The sequence below is a fragment of the Vanrija pseudolonga genome, chromosome 1 (genome assembly GCF_020906515.1).
Source record: "Vanrija pseudolonga chromosome 1, complete sequence".
Taxonomy (NCBI): domain Eukaryota; kingdom Fungi; phylum Basidiomycota; class Tremellomycetes; order Trichosporonales; family Trichosporonaceae; genus Vanrija; species Vanrija pseudolonga.
Genome location: NC_085849.1, coordinates 3,489,362 through 3,505,091, shown reverse-complemented (window position 1 = coordinate 3,505,091; position 15,730 = coordinate 3,489,362). Strand labels below are relative to the sequence as shown.

At 60.6% G+C, this 15,730-nt stretch overlaps 5 protein-coding genes across 5 annotated transcripts; 3 read left to right on the top strand and 2 right to left on the bottom strand.

The window, feature by feature from the left end:
* Positions 1–14: 14 nt before the first annotated feature.
* Positions 15–1,364, bottom strand: LYS1 (Saccharopine dehydrogenase [NAD(+), L-lysine-forming]; the record flags this gene model as incomplete). Its single annotated transcript, XM_062767797.1, has 5 exons — positions 15–312; positions 361–549; positions 595–1,002; positions 1,057–1,146; positions 1,201–1,364. The coding sequence occupies 5 exons, from the start codon at positions 1,362–1,364 to the stop codon at positions 15–17; spliced, it is 1,149 nt and encodes a 382-aa protein (XP_062623781.1).
* A 460-nt stretch (positions 1,365–1,824) lies between these two features.
* Positions 1,825–4,149, top strand: DPS1 (Aspartate--tRNA ligase, cytoplasmic). The gene is made up of 6 exons (XM_062767796.1): positions 1,825–2,113; positions 2,151–2,243; positions 2,285–2,818; positions 2,871–3,270; positions 3,312–3,620; positions 3,659–4,149. Exons 1-6 carry the CDS (start codon positions 1,855–1,857, stop codon positions 3,747–3,749), a joined length of 1,686 nt encoding a protein of 561 aa, XP_062623780.1. The 5' UTR covers positions 1,825–1,854; the 3' UTR covers positions 3,750–4,149.
* Positions 4,150–5,204: 1,055 nt separating this feature from the next.
* Positions 5,205–9,262, top strand: tef3_1 (Elongation factor 3). The gene is made up of 5 exons (XM_062767795.1): positions 5,205–5,439; positions 5,579–5,768; positions 5,848–8,536; positions 8,728–8,946; positions 9,042–9,262. Exons 2-5 carry the CDS (start codon positions 5,586–5,588, stop codon positions 9,122–9,124), a joined length of 3,174 nt encoding a protein of 1,057 aa, XP_062623779.1. The 5' UTR covers positions 5,205–5,439; positions 5,579–5,585; the 3' UTR covers positions 9,125–9,262.
* Positions 9,263–9,959: 697 nt separating this feature from the next.
* Positions 9,960–12,424, bottom strand: LOC62_01G001313 (uncharacterized protein; the record flags this gene model as incomplete). The annotated part of the gene is made up of 6 exons (XM_062767794.1): positions 9,960–10,040; positions 10,076–10,421; positions 10,460–10,849; positions 10,895–11,700; positions 11,742–11,945; positions 11,984–12,424. 6 exons carry the CDS (start codon positions 12,422–12,424, stop codon positions 9,960–9,962), a joined length of 2,268 nt encoding a protein of 755 aa, XP_062623778.1.
* Positions 12,425–13,734: 1,310 nt separating this feature from the next.
* Positions 13,735–15,618, top strand: LOC62_01G001312 (uncharacterized protein; the record flags this gene model as incomplete). Its single annotated transcript, XM_062767793.1, has 1 exon — positions 13,735–15,618. One exon carries the CDS (start codon positions 13,735–13,737, stop codon positions 15,616–15,618), a length of 1,884 nt encoding a protein of 627 aa, XP_062623777.1.
* Between the last annotated feature and the right edge of the window lie 112 nt (positions 15,619–15,730).

Here is a 15,730-nt window from a genome sequence, read left to right as displayed (position 1 = left end):
CTACGTCGCTACGTCTAAGCCTTGATGCCGAGACGGGCGTCCTCCGCGGCGGCCTCGGCGAGCTTCTCCTTGAAGAGCTTCTCGGCGTTGGTCCAGACGGGCGCGGTGGCGCGCTGGGGCAGCTGGAGGATGGTGGGGAGGAGGTCCTTGGAGAACTGCTCCGAAGCCTCACGGGGGAGGAGGGTGGGGAGGTGGTCGATCGAGATGACGGTGACGCGCTTGCCGACGCCCTTGGTGTCGACCTCGACGGTGGGCTCGGGGAACGAGGTGTTGATCGAGTAGATGGGGATGGGGTTGTGGGGGTTGGTGGTGCTGCGGGGGTCAGTTGGGCTGCTGGGGCTAACGGTGGACGTTACTCACTCGCATGAGACGTCAACAACAACCGAGAGACGGCGGTCCTCGCCAGCAGCAGCGATAGACTCCGAGGTGACAAACTTGGGGATGGGCTTGGAGAGGTAGATGCAGTTGACAAAGATGTCGACGTCGAGGATCTCCTGGAAGGGACCGCCCTTGGCGGTCTCGGCCATGTCCCACTTGACAATGTTGTCCCTGCGTTCGTCAGCGAGGGTTCACAGGCGCAGAACCACGACTTACTCCTTGAGGCCGACCTTGCGGAAGAGGTCGACAGCGCCAGAGCCACAGCGGCCAAGAGCGCCAATGACGAGCGCCTTGACGTTCTCAATGCCGCCCTTGACGGTCTCGAGCTGAGCACGAACGTGGGCGATCATGGCGTCCTCGTTGGGGTAGGGCTTGAGGTCCTTGAGGACACCCTTGCCGCCGTCGGTCTGCTGGGCAGCGAGAGCGAGGGCACCGGCAGCAGCGCCGGCGAAGCCAGCGTAGAAGCCGAATGCGGCGACACGGCGGCGCGTCTCGGGGTCCTCGAGGAACTCGAGGTCGTAGAGGGTGCCCTTGCCCTGGGCGAAGCGACGGAGAACGTCGTTCCAGCCACCCTGCTCCTTGTAGCAGTGGGCGAACTGGATGTGGGTGTGGGGAAGGGGCTCACTGGCGGGGCGAGTTAGCAGGGCCCGAGCGCACACTTCCAGTCCCGAAACTCACGTCGACTCGGGGAGCTCCTTGAGGCCGATGATGGGGATCTCGACAGGGGCCTGGGGCCACGAGTTGTGCTCGACAATCTTGCATCCGACACTGGGTGGTGTGTCAGCAAGCGGAGCGACAGACACGTGCCCGGCTTGTACTCACGCCTCGAACTCGGCGTCGTCAAAGATACGCTGGGGGTCCTTCTCGACGTAGACGTCAAAGCCGCTGTCGAGGAGCGTCTTGGCCGTGGTGGGGGTAAGCGCCGAGCGGTGCTCGAGGGGCTTCTTCTCGCAACGAAGCCAGATGGGCTGCTTCTGGGCGGACATTGTGTGCTGTTTTGGGGGCGGGGGGAGGTTGAGGGGGAAAGTCTAGGAGATGTGCAAGCGTATAGGCTGTGCTTTTAGATGTCTAAGAATCCGCTGTGCCGGACAGTTGAAGATAAAGGGGTGAGATGAGAGCAAAGACCGATGTCTATGAGTGGCCGTGAGGTGGACAAAAGTCCTGGACCTATCGGTCTTCTCCAATGCGAAGTGGCTCCGACTCGACTCCTCCGACAATCTCCAGCCAGGGCCGCGACACTGACCGGACCGTCGGAGCGGTGGACGGCGGCGGCTTCAACTTGCGATTATCACACGGCCACGTGTCGATAACTCGACTCGTCGACTCGTATTACAAAAAATGTGACTCATTAATCGCCGCACGGATTCAACCGACCAGGCAGGCCGATCCAACCTCAAAGTCGAGTGCGACACGGCCACACGGATCACAAAGTCAGAGGAGGCCACTGCCACAACGCTCCACCACATCACACACACCATGTCCGAGCCCACCAAGCCCGCTGCCCCCGCTGCTGAGGTGCCCGCTGCCGCCGCCCCCGCTGAGGGCGAGGCTGCCGCTGGCCCCAGCAAGTCTGAGCTCAAGAAGCAGGCCAAGGCGGCCGAGAAGGCCAAGAAGGCCGCTGAGCGTGCTGCTCGCGAGGAGGAGGAGAAGAAGAAGCGCGAGGCTGCCGCTGCTGTCGACCACGCTGCACAGAACTATGGCAAGCTGCCGCTCCACCAGTCTCAGGAGCGCCTCGGTGAGCTGGTAGTCTCTAGCATTGGCTAACTCTCCAGGCCGCGAGTGGCTCTCGTTTGAGAAGCTCACCGACGCCGACGTCGGCAAGGAGGTCGTCTTCCGTGCCCGTCTGCACAACATGCGCCCCCAGGGTGGGTTTGGGACAGAGGCGACCAATGCTTACCTACTCCAGGTGCCAAGATTGTCTTCCTCCAGCTCCGTCAGCAGATCGAGACGCTCCAGGGTGTCCTCGTCGCCTCGTCGAGCGAGAGCGACCCCCACCAGGTGTCCAAGCAGATGCTCAAGTACGCCCAGCAGATCCCCGCCGAGTCGATTGTTGTCGTTGAGGGAGTGATCAAGAAGGCCGAGGTCAAGTCGTGCACCATCCAGAACTACGAGGTTGGAATCTACAAGCTCCACACCCTCGTCGAGGCCGAGCCCCTCCCCTTTTCGATCGAGGACGCCTCGCGCTCCGAGGCCGACATTGAGAAGGGCGAGAAGGAGGGCATCCAGTACTCCAAGGTATCGCTCCCCACCCGTCTTGACAACCGTGTCCTCGACCTCCGCACGCCTGCCAACCAGGCCATCTTCCGCATCCAGTCGGGTATCTGCCAGCTGTTCCGTGACCACCTCAACGGCGAGGAGTTTATCGAGATCCACTCGCCCAAGCTCCAGGGTGCCGCTACCGAGTCGGGTGCCTCGGTCTTCAAGGTCCAGTACTTCAAGGGTGAGTGGGGCGTGGGGCTGCGAGGAGAGTGGGTTTGCTGACCTCGCCACAGAGACCGCCTTCCTCGCCCAGTCGCCCCAGCTTGCCAAGCAGATGTGTATCGCTGCCGACTTTGGCAAGGTCTACGAGATCGGCCCCGTCTTCCGTGCCGAGAACTCGAACACTTACCGCCACCTGACCGAGTTCAACGGTCTTGATCTCGAGATGGCCATCACCGAGCACTACCACGAGGTTGTCGACGTCCTCGACAACCTCCTCATCTCCATCTTCAAGGGCCTCGAGGCCAAGTTTGAGAAGGAGATTGAGGCTGTCCGCAAGCAGTTCCCCTGCGACAAGTTCACCTACCTCGACAAGACTCTCCGTCTCACCCACAAGGAGGTCGTCAAGATGCTCCAGGAGGCTGGCGCCAAGGACTCTGAGGGCAACCTTATCGGCGACCAGGAGGACCTTAGGTGAGTTGTGCGCAAAGCAGAGCATCAACTGACCCCCGCAGCACTGAGAACGAGCGCTTCCTTGGCAAGCTCATCAAGGAGAAGTACAACACCGACTACTTCATTGTCGACAAGTTCCCTCTTGCTATCCGTCCCTTCTACACCATGCCCGACCCCACTGACCCCACCGTCTCCAACTCGTACGACTTCTTCATGCGCGGCGAGGAGATCCTCTCGGGTGCCCAGCGTATCCACGACCCCAACTTCCTGGTGCAGCGCATCAAGGAGCTCGGCGCGGACCCCGCGTCGCTCGAGGACTACGTCTCGGCCTTCCGTCTCGGCGCTCCTCCCCACGGCGGTGGTGGTATTGGGTAAGTCGGAGAAGATGTTAAGTGTGCTGACTTGTCAGTCTCGAGCGTGTCCTGTTCTTCTACCTCAACCTGCAGAACATCCGCAGGGGAAGCTTGTTCCCCCGCGACCCTGCTCGCCTGAGGCCTTGAGCGCGTCGTGCATCGTTTGCATTGAAGGGGTATATCTGGCTTAGAGAGTCACACAAAAGGCCGCACCCAGTGGTCTAGCACAGCGGCTTGCCTCATGCAGAGAGTTGTCGTGATACTGGTGATAACAAAAGGTGGAGGTACTAACCTCGGCCGGTGCTGTAGTGATCGCCACTGTCGGAAGGAGCTTGCACCAGGCCTCTTGATCCGGCGTTCACGGGTTCGATTATTGGCACAGGCGACCAGGCGGGCGAACGCCACAGCTTTCGCAGCGACGCTTCCGACTGTTCACAGCAGAAGCGTGCGTCGTGCGTCCCGTCGGTATGGCTGTTCGGTAACGAGGAGGCGAGTAGCGAGGGGGCAACGGGCGGCGAGCGACGGGCAGGTCGACGACGATCAACAGCGCTGCTAGCTGCACCGCTAAGGCTTGCTACCAAACAACGCGTGCCCCGGCAGTGGACGGCGCAGCGGTCACAAACATCCCACGAGACCACACCTCACACCACAGCCCACAGCCCACCTCAACACACAAACGTGCGCGACGCGACTTCTTTCCAGCGCAGCAGCGCCGCGTCGTCACCGTGAGGTCACGAGCGTCGAGCGCGGCATGCTGAGCGTAAATTTGTGGGACCTGGTGGTGGTGCTGGGTGCTGGTGTCTGTCAGCAGTGTCGCGGGTGGCAAACCGGCGTCTCTGCCTTTGGCTTCGATTGAGCGCGCCCACCCCGCGCCCCCGCCCGGATTTGCAAGCCTCTGCTTCTGCCTCTACCCACCGCATTCACGCTCCCCGCGGCCGTGTTGTGCGCTGCTCGCGCGCCCACCCCCGGCTTATCTTGGGCGTGCCGTGGGGCGTCGTTTGCCACTCGGAATGACGTTGGCGCAACCCCAGAGGAATGAATGGCCGTGACGTCTGAGGCACTCACCGTGGGCGTAGAGTGGCCTAGTGGTTTGCCGGTATGTGACCCGAGGTCCCCGAGGAGCTCCGCCTAATGCGGGTTGGGTGGTGGTTGTGCCACAAGAACCACGGTGGCGACGCAGGCGGGCACGCCCTGTGTCGGGACTAACGGCGTTAGCTGTGTGTCAGAAGCAAGGAGCACTCTGAGCCGGATTGTGTGACCGCTTTTTGATCCCGCTTGCGTCGTGGGCGGCTGGGCTTGTCGCGCCCGGTGGAATCGGTCGTCGCAAAACACAGTGCAGTGTGTGTGCGCTGCAACGGGAACAAAAGTGAAAGCTCTCAGCCCGAGCGCTTTTGCCGCGCTTGCGGCCCTCACGCACTGCTATCGCCCGTATCCGTGCCCTCTGTACAATTTTTTTTTTTTACCACCGTTTGCGGGCGAACTCTGGCATTTTTTTCCCTGAGGCCGACCAAGCACGGCGGATGCATCCAGCGCCCAGCCATTGGGGGACGACGACGTTTAAAGCCTTGCTCCACCCCTGCGCACCCTTTTCTTTCTTTCCAACAACCCCCCCTCACCCCCTCTCCCTCCATTCTCCCTCACACCCGACCCATTATAGACGTTTGCATTGCCCACAAGGCATAGCATCACACGCTCTCATTCTTGAATCCGCCACAACCTCCCCACCAACCAGAAAACCCAGAAAAACGCTTCTACGCGTCCCCCAGAGAAAAGCCCCTCTGAAAAGACCAAAAAGACTATAGACTCATCTCTCCCCCCCACCTTCCGATATCTATAGGTGAGCTTTCTAGGACAGCGGCGACGGCCTCGGAGACGGCCCAAGCGCCCCAGAGCACACAGAGTGCTTTGTGGCGTTTCGGAACCGCGGCGTCGGCGTCCGCCACGTCCCCGCCACACTGCCCGGCTAACCCCGACAGATTTTCAATGATGGCTCCTGCTGCTACCGCCGCCGCTTCCGGTGCCAAGGCTGGCGCCTTCGACCTCGCGACCATTGTCGTCGCCGACAAGGCCGCTGCCACTGAGGCCCAGGTCAACCTCGCCGCTGCCGTTAAGAAGGAGGGCGTCGAGTTCCTCGGCCAGATTGGCTTCACCGACGCTATTGTCAAGGTGAGTGGCGGAAGATTTTATGCCTCCGTCGCTGTGTGGACGGAGGCCGTGTGGCAATTCAGCTAACAATTGAATTTAGGCCCTCACCGACAAGAAGTCGCCCGAGGTCCGCGCCAACGCCGCTGGCGCCATCTCGACCCTCATCGAGAACGGTGCTGGTATCTACCTTGAGCCCTACGTCGTCTCGTCGGCTGCCGGCACCATCTTCCCCGCCCTTGTCGAGGCTTTCGGCGACAAGGACCAGAAGATTGTCGCTCCCCAGGCTGTCGCCGCCGTCAAGGCCATTGTTGAGGCCATGAACGGTGCCGCCACCTCGGTCCTCCTCCCCACTCTGCTCACCCAGATCCAGACTGCTGGCAAGTGGCAGGTCAAGTCCAACTCGCTTCTTGTCCTCCAGCAGATGATCAAGTCGGACCCCGAGCAGATGGGTCTTGCCATGCCCGACCTTGTTCCCGTCCTTGCCGGTGCCGTCTGGGACACCAAGTCCGACGTCAAGAAGGCCGCCAAGACTACCCTCGAGAAGGCCACCAAGCTTGTTCAGAACAAGGACATCGAGAAGTTCATCCCTGCCCTTGTCAAGTCGCTCCTTAACCCCATTGAGGAGGTCCCCAAGACCATTGTCTTGCTCTCCGCTACTACCTTCGTTTCCGAGGTTACCGCCCCCACCATCTCCCTCATCGCGCCCCTGCTTATCCGTGGTCTCGATGAGCGCCCCACCGCTACCAAGCGTAAGGTTGCCGTTATCACCGACAACATGTCCAAGCTTGTCGACTCGGAGTACACCGTCCGCCCCTTCCTTCCCCAGCTCCTCCCCCGTCTTATCAAGACTGCCGAGACCATTGCCGACCCCGAGGCCCGCTCGGTCGCCAACCGTGCTATTGCCACCCTTCGCCGTATCGGCAAGGTCCCCGCCGAGTCGGACGGTACCGACCTCCCCCCTCTCCGTGTCGCCGAGGGCCCTTCGCTCGCCGCCGACTTTGTTGCCGCCATCAAGAAGTCGGGTGGCCCCGACGTTGAGGCTTCCAACCCCGCTGTTGCCTACGCCGGTGTCCTCGCCGCTTCGCTCGTCAACGCCCACGACTACACCCAGTCGCTCTGGGAGGCTACTGTTCCCCAGTACCTCAAGCTCGCCCTCGGCTCGTTCGACGTCCTCCCCGCTGTCCGCGAGGTTCTCCAGAAGAAGGCCGACGAGGAGACCACCGACGACATCAAGTTTGACGACGAGGAGGAGGGTGAGGACCTCTGCAACATTGACCAGTTCAACCTTGCCTACGGTGCCAAGATTCTTCTCCACCACGCCAACCTCCGTCTCAAGCGTGGCCACCGCTACGGTCTCCTTGGCCGTAACGGTACCGGCAAGTCGACCCTCATGAACGCCATTGTCGCCAACCAGGTCGAGGGCTTCCCCGACCCGTCGCAGGTCCGTACCTTCTACGTCCAGCACGACATCGATGGCTCTGAGGAGGACATCTCCATCATCGACTGGGTTCTTGCCGACAAGCGTCTTCTTGCCGACGAGAAGGAGATCCGCACGACCCTCGAGTCGGTCGGCTTCGACTCGGAGAAGCAGAAGCACTCTATCGGCTCGCTCTCGGGTGGTTGGAAGATGAAGCTCGCCCTCGCTCGTGCCATCCTCTTCAAGGCCGACATTCTCCTCCTTGACGAGCCTACCAACCATCTCGACGTTATCAACGTGACTTGGCTCATCGACTACCTTACCTCGCTCACCCACTGCACTTCGATCATGGTCTCGCACGACTCGGACTTCCTTAACCGCACCATCACCGACGTTCTCCACCTCAACAACTTCAAGCTCAAGCGCTACCCCGGCAACCTCGAGGCCTTCATCAACCACGTCCCCGAGGCCCGCTCGTACTTCCAGCTTGACGTCGCTGAGGACTACCAGTTCAAGCTCCCCGACCCCCCTCTTCTTGACGGTGTCAAGACCAAGGAGAAGTCGCTCCTCAAGATGCGTGACGTCTCGTTCCAGTACCCTGGCTCGCCCGTCCAGCAGCTCTACAACGTCAACCTCCAGGTCTCGCTCTCGTCGCGTGTCGCCGTTCTCGGTCCCAACGGTTCCGGAAAGTCGACCCTCGTCAAGCTCCTTACCGGCGAGACTGAGCCCAACATTGGCGGTACCGTCTGGAAGCACCCTAACCTCGTCATTGGTTACGTTGCCCAGCACGCTTTCCACCACATCGACCAGCACCTTGACTCGACTCCTCTCGAGTACATGCTCTGGCGTTACCAGACCGGTGAGGACCTCGAGGAGCTGAGCAAGGCTACCCGTGTCCTTACCGAGGAGGAGAAGAAGAAGATGGCCGAGGGTGCCACCGTCATCAAGGACGGTGTCAAGCGCACCATTGACGAGCTCGTTGCCCGTAAGAAGCTCAAGCAGTCTTACGAGTACGAGGTTTCGTTCAAGGGCCTCTCTTCCGCCGAGAACATGTGGCTCTCGCGTGACGAGCTTGTCTCGCGTGGCTTCGAGAAGAAGGTCATCGAGCTCGACACCCGTGAGGCCCAGCGTCTTGGTCTCATGCGCCCTCTCGTCCGTCGCGAGATCGAGAAGCACTTCGAGGACTTTGGTCTCGAGTCCGAGTTCGTCTCGCACAACTCGATGCGCGGTCTCTCCGGTGGCCAGAAGGTCAAGGTCGTCCTTGGTGCCGCTACGTGGCGTCGCCCTCACGTCATCTGTCTCGACGAGCCTACCAACTACCTCGACCGCGAGTCGCTCGCCGCTCTTATCGCTGCCCTCAAGGCCTTTGACGGTAAGTCCTAATTTGCTTCCGCCTTTTTGCCACCCAACCAATTTGCCTCCGCCTTGTGGCACAATTTGCCTCCGCCTTGTGGCACAATTTGCCTCCGCCCTGTGGCACCTCTCCACCCAACTCATCCTACTCTTCCTACACCTCTTCCTACACCTCCTCTCGTCTTCTTTGTGCATTGCTAACGCTGTCAGGTGGTGTTCTGATCATCACTCACAATCAGGAATTCTCCGAATCGATCTGTTCCGAGGTCTGGGCCATGTCTGGTGGTCACCTCACTGCCTCCGGCCACAACTGGGTCGAGGGCCAGGGCTCTGGCGCTCGTATCGACCTCCCCAAGGAGGGCGACGACGAGGTCGAGTACGACGCTCTCGGAAACCCCATCGCCAAGGCCAAGAAGGAGAAGAAGAAGAGTGAGTTCATTTGGACACAAGCAGTGTCCGCGCCTCTCCGCGTGGACATGACTTGTTATCTTCCATGACATGTGCGACGCTAACAACTCGTCCAGGCGCAGCCGAACTTCGAAAGGCTAAGAAGGACCGTATGGCTCGCCGCAAGCGCGGCGAGGAGGTCTGGAGTGACGAGGAATGAGGTGTTCGTTCCCCGTAACTGCTAGATTTTAGATACCCGTGTCCCCCTCCTTGGTAGACCCACTCCCTCATTCTCTGCATCGGGCTCGCAAGGCCGCTACATCACCGCCTCGCGGGTTTTATGCATCATTCTCTCAAACTAGTGGTAGACGGGTGTGAGTGTGCGTGTGGACATCTGGGGTGGGGACGCTGCAGGTGCCACATTCAAGCTCATCGGTAGTCACGTGACGTACCCGCGCACCGTTCGTCATGACGTCAGGCATCACTCCAAGCCGGTCTTGTTTACAGTAACGAAATGGGAGGGGCGAGGGGCGCGCTTCACAACATTGTAGGGAGGGTGCTCACATCCACCACGACTGGTATGCGCGTACGCGCGCTGCTGATTAGGTCCGCGCCGCCGACGACCCCAGCTGACATCGCAGCTAGCTCAGGAGCAAGGAACCTCGGCGTCCGTGGACGCTTGGGACAGATCCTCTACCTCGCCGAAGCCACGCCCGCCAGTATGCGAGTCGTCTGTCGGGGACATCTCTGCGGTTAATCGCAACCCCAAGTGTTGCGGCATGCTCCTGTGCTCCCGAGCATAATGAGTTCGCTTTAGGTTCTGCACTGCATATCACCTGGCGATGTGGCGACCTACGTACACTACAGCGTCGCGTGATACGCGCGTGTGACGCCTCAATGACCCCAGGGCACTGTAAAATGCCTGCCGTCGAGTCCTATTTGGACGTCGCGGCGAAGATATCCCGACATCCTCATGGTGTAACATCACGTCGTGCAGCGAGCTAGTGAGGCTACATGGTTACAGTGCAAGTATAGGAAACGCGGTGTCTCGCCCGCTACCAGCTCCAGTCCTCCTCGTCCTCCTCGTCCTCCTCGTCCTCCTCCTCTGCGCCCTCCTCGCCGGCGTTAATGTCGTTCTACGAGTCAGCGGAGCCGATGAATAGCAACCTACGTTGGGGAGACCTGCCAATGCCCGGTAATGGGCAACCAGTCCCTCCGCCGCCCTCTTGTCCGTGCTCTGGCGCACATTGTCCTGGAGAATGTCTGCGAGCAGACGCACCCCAAGAACAACGCCGTCGTAGCGGTACGCCATTGTCTTGAACGCCTCGGCGGTGGCGTCGGTGTCGAGTGTCGATGCAGAGATAACATCATTGATGATCTGCTGGACGATCGCTGGGGGGAGGCGGCCTTGGAGGTCGTCGAAGGTTTCGACGAACTGGCCGTACCATCGGTGGCACCGAAGACACACTGGCTCGCCAGCAGGGTTGTACAGCATCGATGCGCGCATCTTGCTGTACCTGGAATGTTAGGTCGTACTTTGATTCGGTATGCTTACCTGGCGAACCCGGCGCAGCCGTCACGGCGGTCCGCGCAAGGCACCATCCAACGCTGAGGGCTGGCCTCCGGCGGCTGGATGATGCGCTCGTGCGCAGGGAGGTCCCAAACGGAGATGCCGCGCGCGTTGGCAAGACCCTTGGCAGCCTCCTTTTGCTTGCGCAGAGAGGTACCAGACGTGACGATGCACGTGTTGCACAGGGCAACACACATGCCGCCCGAATTGCCGCAGCTGGGCTTGGCAGCGCTGAGGCAGTGGGCGCCTCCATAGCATGAGGGCCCTTGGCAGACCGCATGGTACTGCGCGAGCTGGTCCATGCGGGCGCCGTTATTCGTCAGGTTCTTTGCCAGACAAGTCTGCTCAAAGACCTGGAACGACTGGCCCAGGCAGCTGGAAGCGTGAGCCTTTCAGTTCATCGACGGCACAACTACTCACTGCTTGGCGAACCACGTCGCCTGGAAGTGCGCGATGCACAGCATCACGCCGTCCTTCCATCGGTACGGGCATCGCGTCCCAGCAATGGGCCGCCACGGGCTTCCTTCCCCGAACACGCAACCGCCGGGGTACTTGGTGTCAGTGCCATCCGACTCTTTGCAACTCACTGCGCAACCCTGGGCCAGGATGTCCGCATTGTCGGCTTGAACAATGCTCATCACCTCGTCGCCGTCCGTCTGTTGGAGGATGGTGATGCCCTCCTCGTCGGTGGTGGCGTTGGCCGGGAAGCGGCCGCGCGCACACAAGTGGAGGATAGGAGCGATACCGTCCTTTGCTGGGTCAAAGTGCTCGAAATGTTGAGCACGGAGGTTGTTGAGGACCTCCGGCATGGTCTCTGTCGGCAGGGGCGGAGGAACGTCCTTGATCTCGGCCCAGCCGGCCAGGATGCGCCGCTTGGAGCGCCGCTGGAGGGGAGTGCCGAATTCCTGGGCTTCCAGGATCTTGGAAGCCTCGCCGGGCTCAGCGACGACGATGTTGTCGGTCACGCAGCGCTTGACCATACCCCACAGAACCTTGGAGTTCGGTTCCGACAAGGCAACGCCTCGACGGTTCCACGCCAACGCAGAAACGAGGCTGCGAGAAATGGCCGGCTCAGTTCCGGCGGTGACGGCACCGAGGACCTGGAGGATGGCCTCCGGTGCGAGGGTCTTGTACGCCGGCTGGTGAGAACTCACCAGGCAGCTGGGAAGGGGGGAAGAGCTGTTGAAGCTTCGCACACCCCATTCCAGGCCCCGGGCCTGGAGCTTCTTCCTCGTCAGTAGCTATCCTCTCAATTGTCAATGCTCACCTCGGTCAGGCGACCGACCACGTACTCCACGTCCTTGGCTGGACGAGAACACGTCATAATGTCCGATGAGGGGAGAACGCGGAACTTGACGCCGTCGACGTCGAAGATGGTGTCCCAGACCCAGTTGCCTGCAGTTCCAGCCGTGGCAAAGTCCGCCATGTGAGTGGCGGCGTTGCGCATAATGTCGGCCACGATCTGTGACGCCTAATCATGTCAGTCTCGTATATCAATCGCTTACTCACGACACCAGGCTGGCTGACGAGGCCCATGCGGCGCTCGGCCAGGGGGAGGGCCCAAAAACGAGCCCCGACCGTCCGGGAGCCCTCTATCTGGGTGACAACGTTCTGGGGCAGTTTTGCCGCCAGAAGGATGGGGAGGCCATTCCGCCTCTGCATCGACGCCAACCTGTCCAGATTGAACAGGAAGGCGAAGTGTGCCGGCATGTCCTTGACGATGCTCGTGATGGCACGGGACAGGATGGGCCTACCCGCGAAGATGAATGTGTTAAGGAGCGAGTTGAATCGTCGCAGTGTTCGCGGGTAGTCATTCTTCGACTTGCCGACCGTGCCGTCGCTAAAGTCGAGGCCGTTCAACTCGTCCTCCTCATTCATGGCCTCGAGCTGCTGGAAGAAGTCCAGGCAGCTCGCAACTTCTCCGTAGTTGTGCTGGTGTGCACGAGTCATGGTGCTGGGGCGTGAGGAACTGCTACGAGTACGGGGAAGGGGGGAAGGGCAAGACTCACGATAGACCACGAGGTGGACGAGTGTGCGAGGGGACTAAAGACGGCTGGGAGGTACTATGGGGAGTAGAATGACAAGGAGCGCAGTGAAAAGATGATGGTGGAAAGTGTGTGTTGAAGGAAAGGAAGAGTCATGGGTTACAGTCTAAAGGTTGGGGTGTAAAAATCTTCCTCGTGCCAAAGGGGAGGAAGACGCTTCTGTGGGTCCAAGGGGAAGGCAGCGGAGGGAAGACAAGGCGGCGCGCCAGGTGGTGGAGAGGGCGCTGTGACGGGCGCAGGCGACTGGCGACGCGACGTCGGCGTGACTGCCACAGGCACGCTCATCGAACTACAACAATGAGTGATTTTGTCTGGCAATGTACCCTGGGGGCAAAGTAATAATGACTGATTAGCGCTTGTCCCCTTGTCCATGACGTGCTCGTATACTGGGTCGGCGGGCAGTGGGGAGGCATGGGAGACAATGCGACTGCTACGCTACAGCGCGTGCGCCCGTCAGCCGCCACAGTGAGCGATTTATTATCAATTACCCTGAGGCAAGGCGGACGCGACTGATCTCGCCTGTCTGCTCACGCTCCCTCGGTCAACACTTGCAGACCACTACATGTCAAACGACCACACCGACGCGCGGCCCCGCGACGCCTTCGCCTTCCTTCAGAACCGCTGGTTGTATCAGGGACTTTTCTCTGCCGCGTTTCAGCGCCAGCCAGCCGGCGCACATCCTCGCCACCCCCCTCCACGCCCCGTACGCCCTCCCCACCCACAACTCTACACTACCACCACTACCACCACTACCACCACTACCACACTACTACCACTACCACTACCACGACGACTACCACTACACTGAAATTTTTTATTTCTCTGTTTTCCTTCTCTATTATCACCACCCTTGCACACATTCTCCCCAGAAACTCGCAACAACGCAGCAATGAGTGAGTCTCCTCCCATCTCGTCGTTCAGATGCCTCCTCGCTCCTCCTGCGTCACAGATCATGGCTGATGGACAGGCGAGCGTCGCGCGCCATTTGCATCGGCTGGCCGCTCGACAGGTCGCTCTACTGGAAGCTCGTCTGCTCACGGCTCTGGGTCATCACAACCCCTTCTTGCCGCGAAGGAGTCCTCCACAGGTGTGTGAAGAGGCCAAGCCATCATAGATGCACCCTAACGACGTGCAGATCGTACATCCCACCGCGTCGACGGGCTCACTGCTTCTGGCTCCAACACCCCGTCGTCGTTGCCTGGTAAGTACTGGATGATGAAGCCCCACGGTGCACCACGACTGACACCGTTAGACGAGCAGGCCCAAGCCTTCGAGGAGCTACGTCAGTACCTCCAGTACGCCCACACCGAGAACGGCGAGGACGGCCCCGACGACCAGACGATCCAGCCCAGTCGCCCCCCTCCAGGCCAAGATGGCTCTCCACGGGCTCACCTCACTGCGTTGAGGAGTGTCTTCTCCAACGCTCGGAAGCCCGTACCATTGCGACAAGACCAGGCCAGTCGCCTCGCAGCCGCTTCCCATGCCCGCCCGGAGCTGAAGCGGCTCCGTGATCCAAACCAGTGCCAGCTGGGACCAGGTCTAGTCGCAGTCATGGCCATTTTTAGTCCGACCGCCACATTCACGAACGAGGTCATCATTGGCAACGTCGTCGTGTCCCAGACCGTGGACGCACGCATCCTCGCCCCGGCCGAGGTTAGCGCTGTCCTGGTCGACATTGTCGGCCGCAAAGGCCAGTACCTCATTCTCGACAAGGAGGCTGTTCTGGTCACTGCCTTCCTCCACAAAGTGGTGACAGGCGCACTGTACCGCGCGGTACAGAACACCAACCATGCTCTCGCCCTCATCTTCACATTTGGAGAGGAGCCTATCCCCTTCGCTGCCATATTTCCATGCGCCTCGCTCACCGTGCCAGCGGCCGTGTTGGATGGCCAGGCGACTATTTCGTGGCAGTACACCAATGCCACCGACATCCAGGCGGCCATGAGCTCTCTGCGCCGCACCTACCCGGGGTGTGACAGCTTCCACGAGGCTGTCGAGGCAAACCACCGCATGGAGACAAAAGGCGTGGTGCTTCAAGGTGTGGAGAACATGGACGCGGTCCGCTCAATCGCGACTGTACCAGTCCCTGGTACGCGTCTCCTCGCCGACGTCACGGGCTCGATCACCTACGAGCCTCGAGACGAGCCCTTGCACTTCTGCCGAAATGCTCTTCTGTCGACAGGGCGGCATTCATTCCGATCCCTTGTCCGACAGCCAGATGTCTCCCCTCCCCGTCTTCGTCGAGACCGGCAGAGGTCACTTACCGACGCGTTCTGGAACGGCCAGTCGGTCAAGCTCGAGGTTAGCATCCTCGTCCATGACACCGAGGGCCATGGAGCCACCACCCAGACGAAGTGGACCGGCAGGGAGGCCGTCAACGTTCCGTTCCCGAGGTCAATTGACCCCCATTTGGCTCTGGCATACAGCCATGTCAACGCGCTCCTCACCACCACGGTTGTCAAGGATTGGGCTGCCCAACTGCAGCTCCTTGGGGCGACCGAGGGTGGCGAAATCCATTTAATCTCGGTCGGCGTGCTGGTCCACAGCGGCAATGCCACACGAGCTGTGGCATACACCCGAGCTGTCGTCGTCACATCGATACCGCCACACATCGCCGCACCGGTCTTTGAACTGCTTCAACACCCTATGCGAGTGAGGTTCGGCATGCATGTCCAACCCAAAGACCAAGGCTTCCAGGTTACCATGTCACGACCAACCTTGAAGACTGGCGACGCCGCGGCCAAGAAGAAGGAACCCGACCTCCTCGAGCTCTTCCCCGCCCTCACGTCTCTCGTCCGTCCCCGCGTGTGCCTGTACGCAACAGAAGCTGGAATCTCGGTCATCGCCAAGGAGCTCGCCAAGTCGGACGGCCCGATGCACGGTGACCTTAGGCTCGCGGAGGCATACCTCCGCCTCTTGAAGGCCAAAGCCCCGCCGCAGGCTATCCTTGCGGCCCAGCGAGCCCTCGAGAAGAAGTATCGCCCCGACGTTGAGGGCATAAAGGCCCGCCTCGCTGCGCCGAAGGGACCCCCGCCGAAGAAGCGTCTCGCCAGCGACTTTTACAAGCCGCTCCAACCTAAGTACGCCCGGCATACGTAGGCTTCAACGCGATAGGGCAGGCTATGGGCGCCCATTACCGGGCACTGGCGGGCCTTCCAAGTGTAGGTTGCCATTCCTCGGCTCCGCTGACTCGCAGGACAACATTGACGCC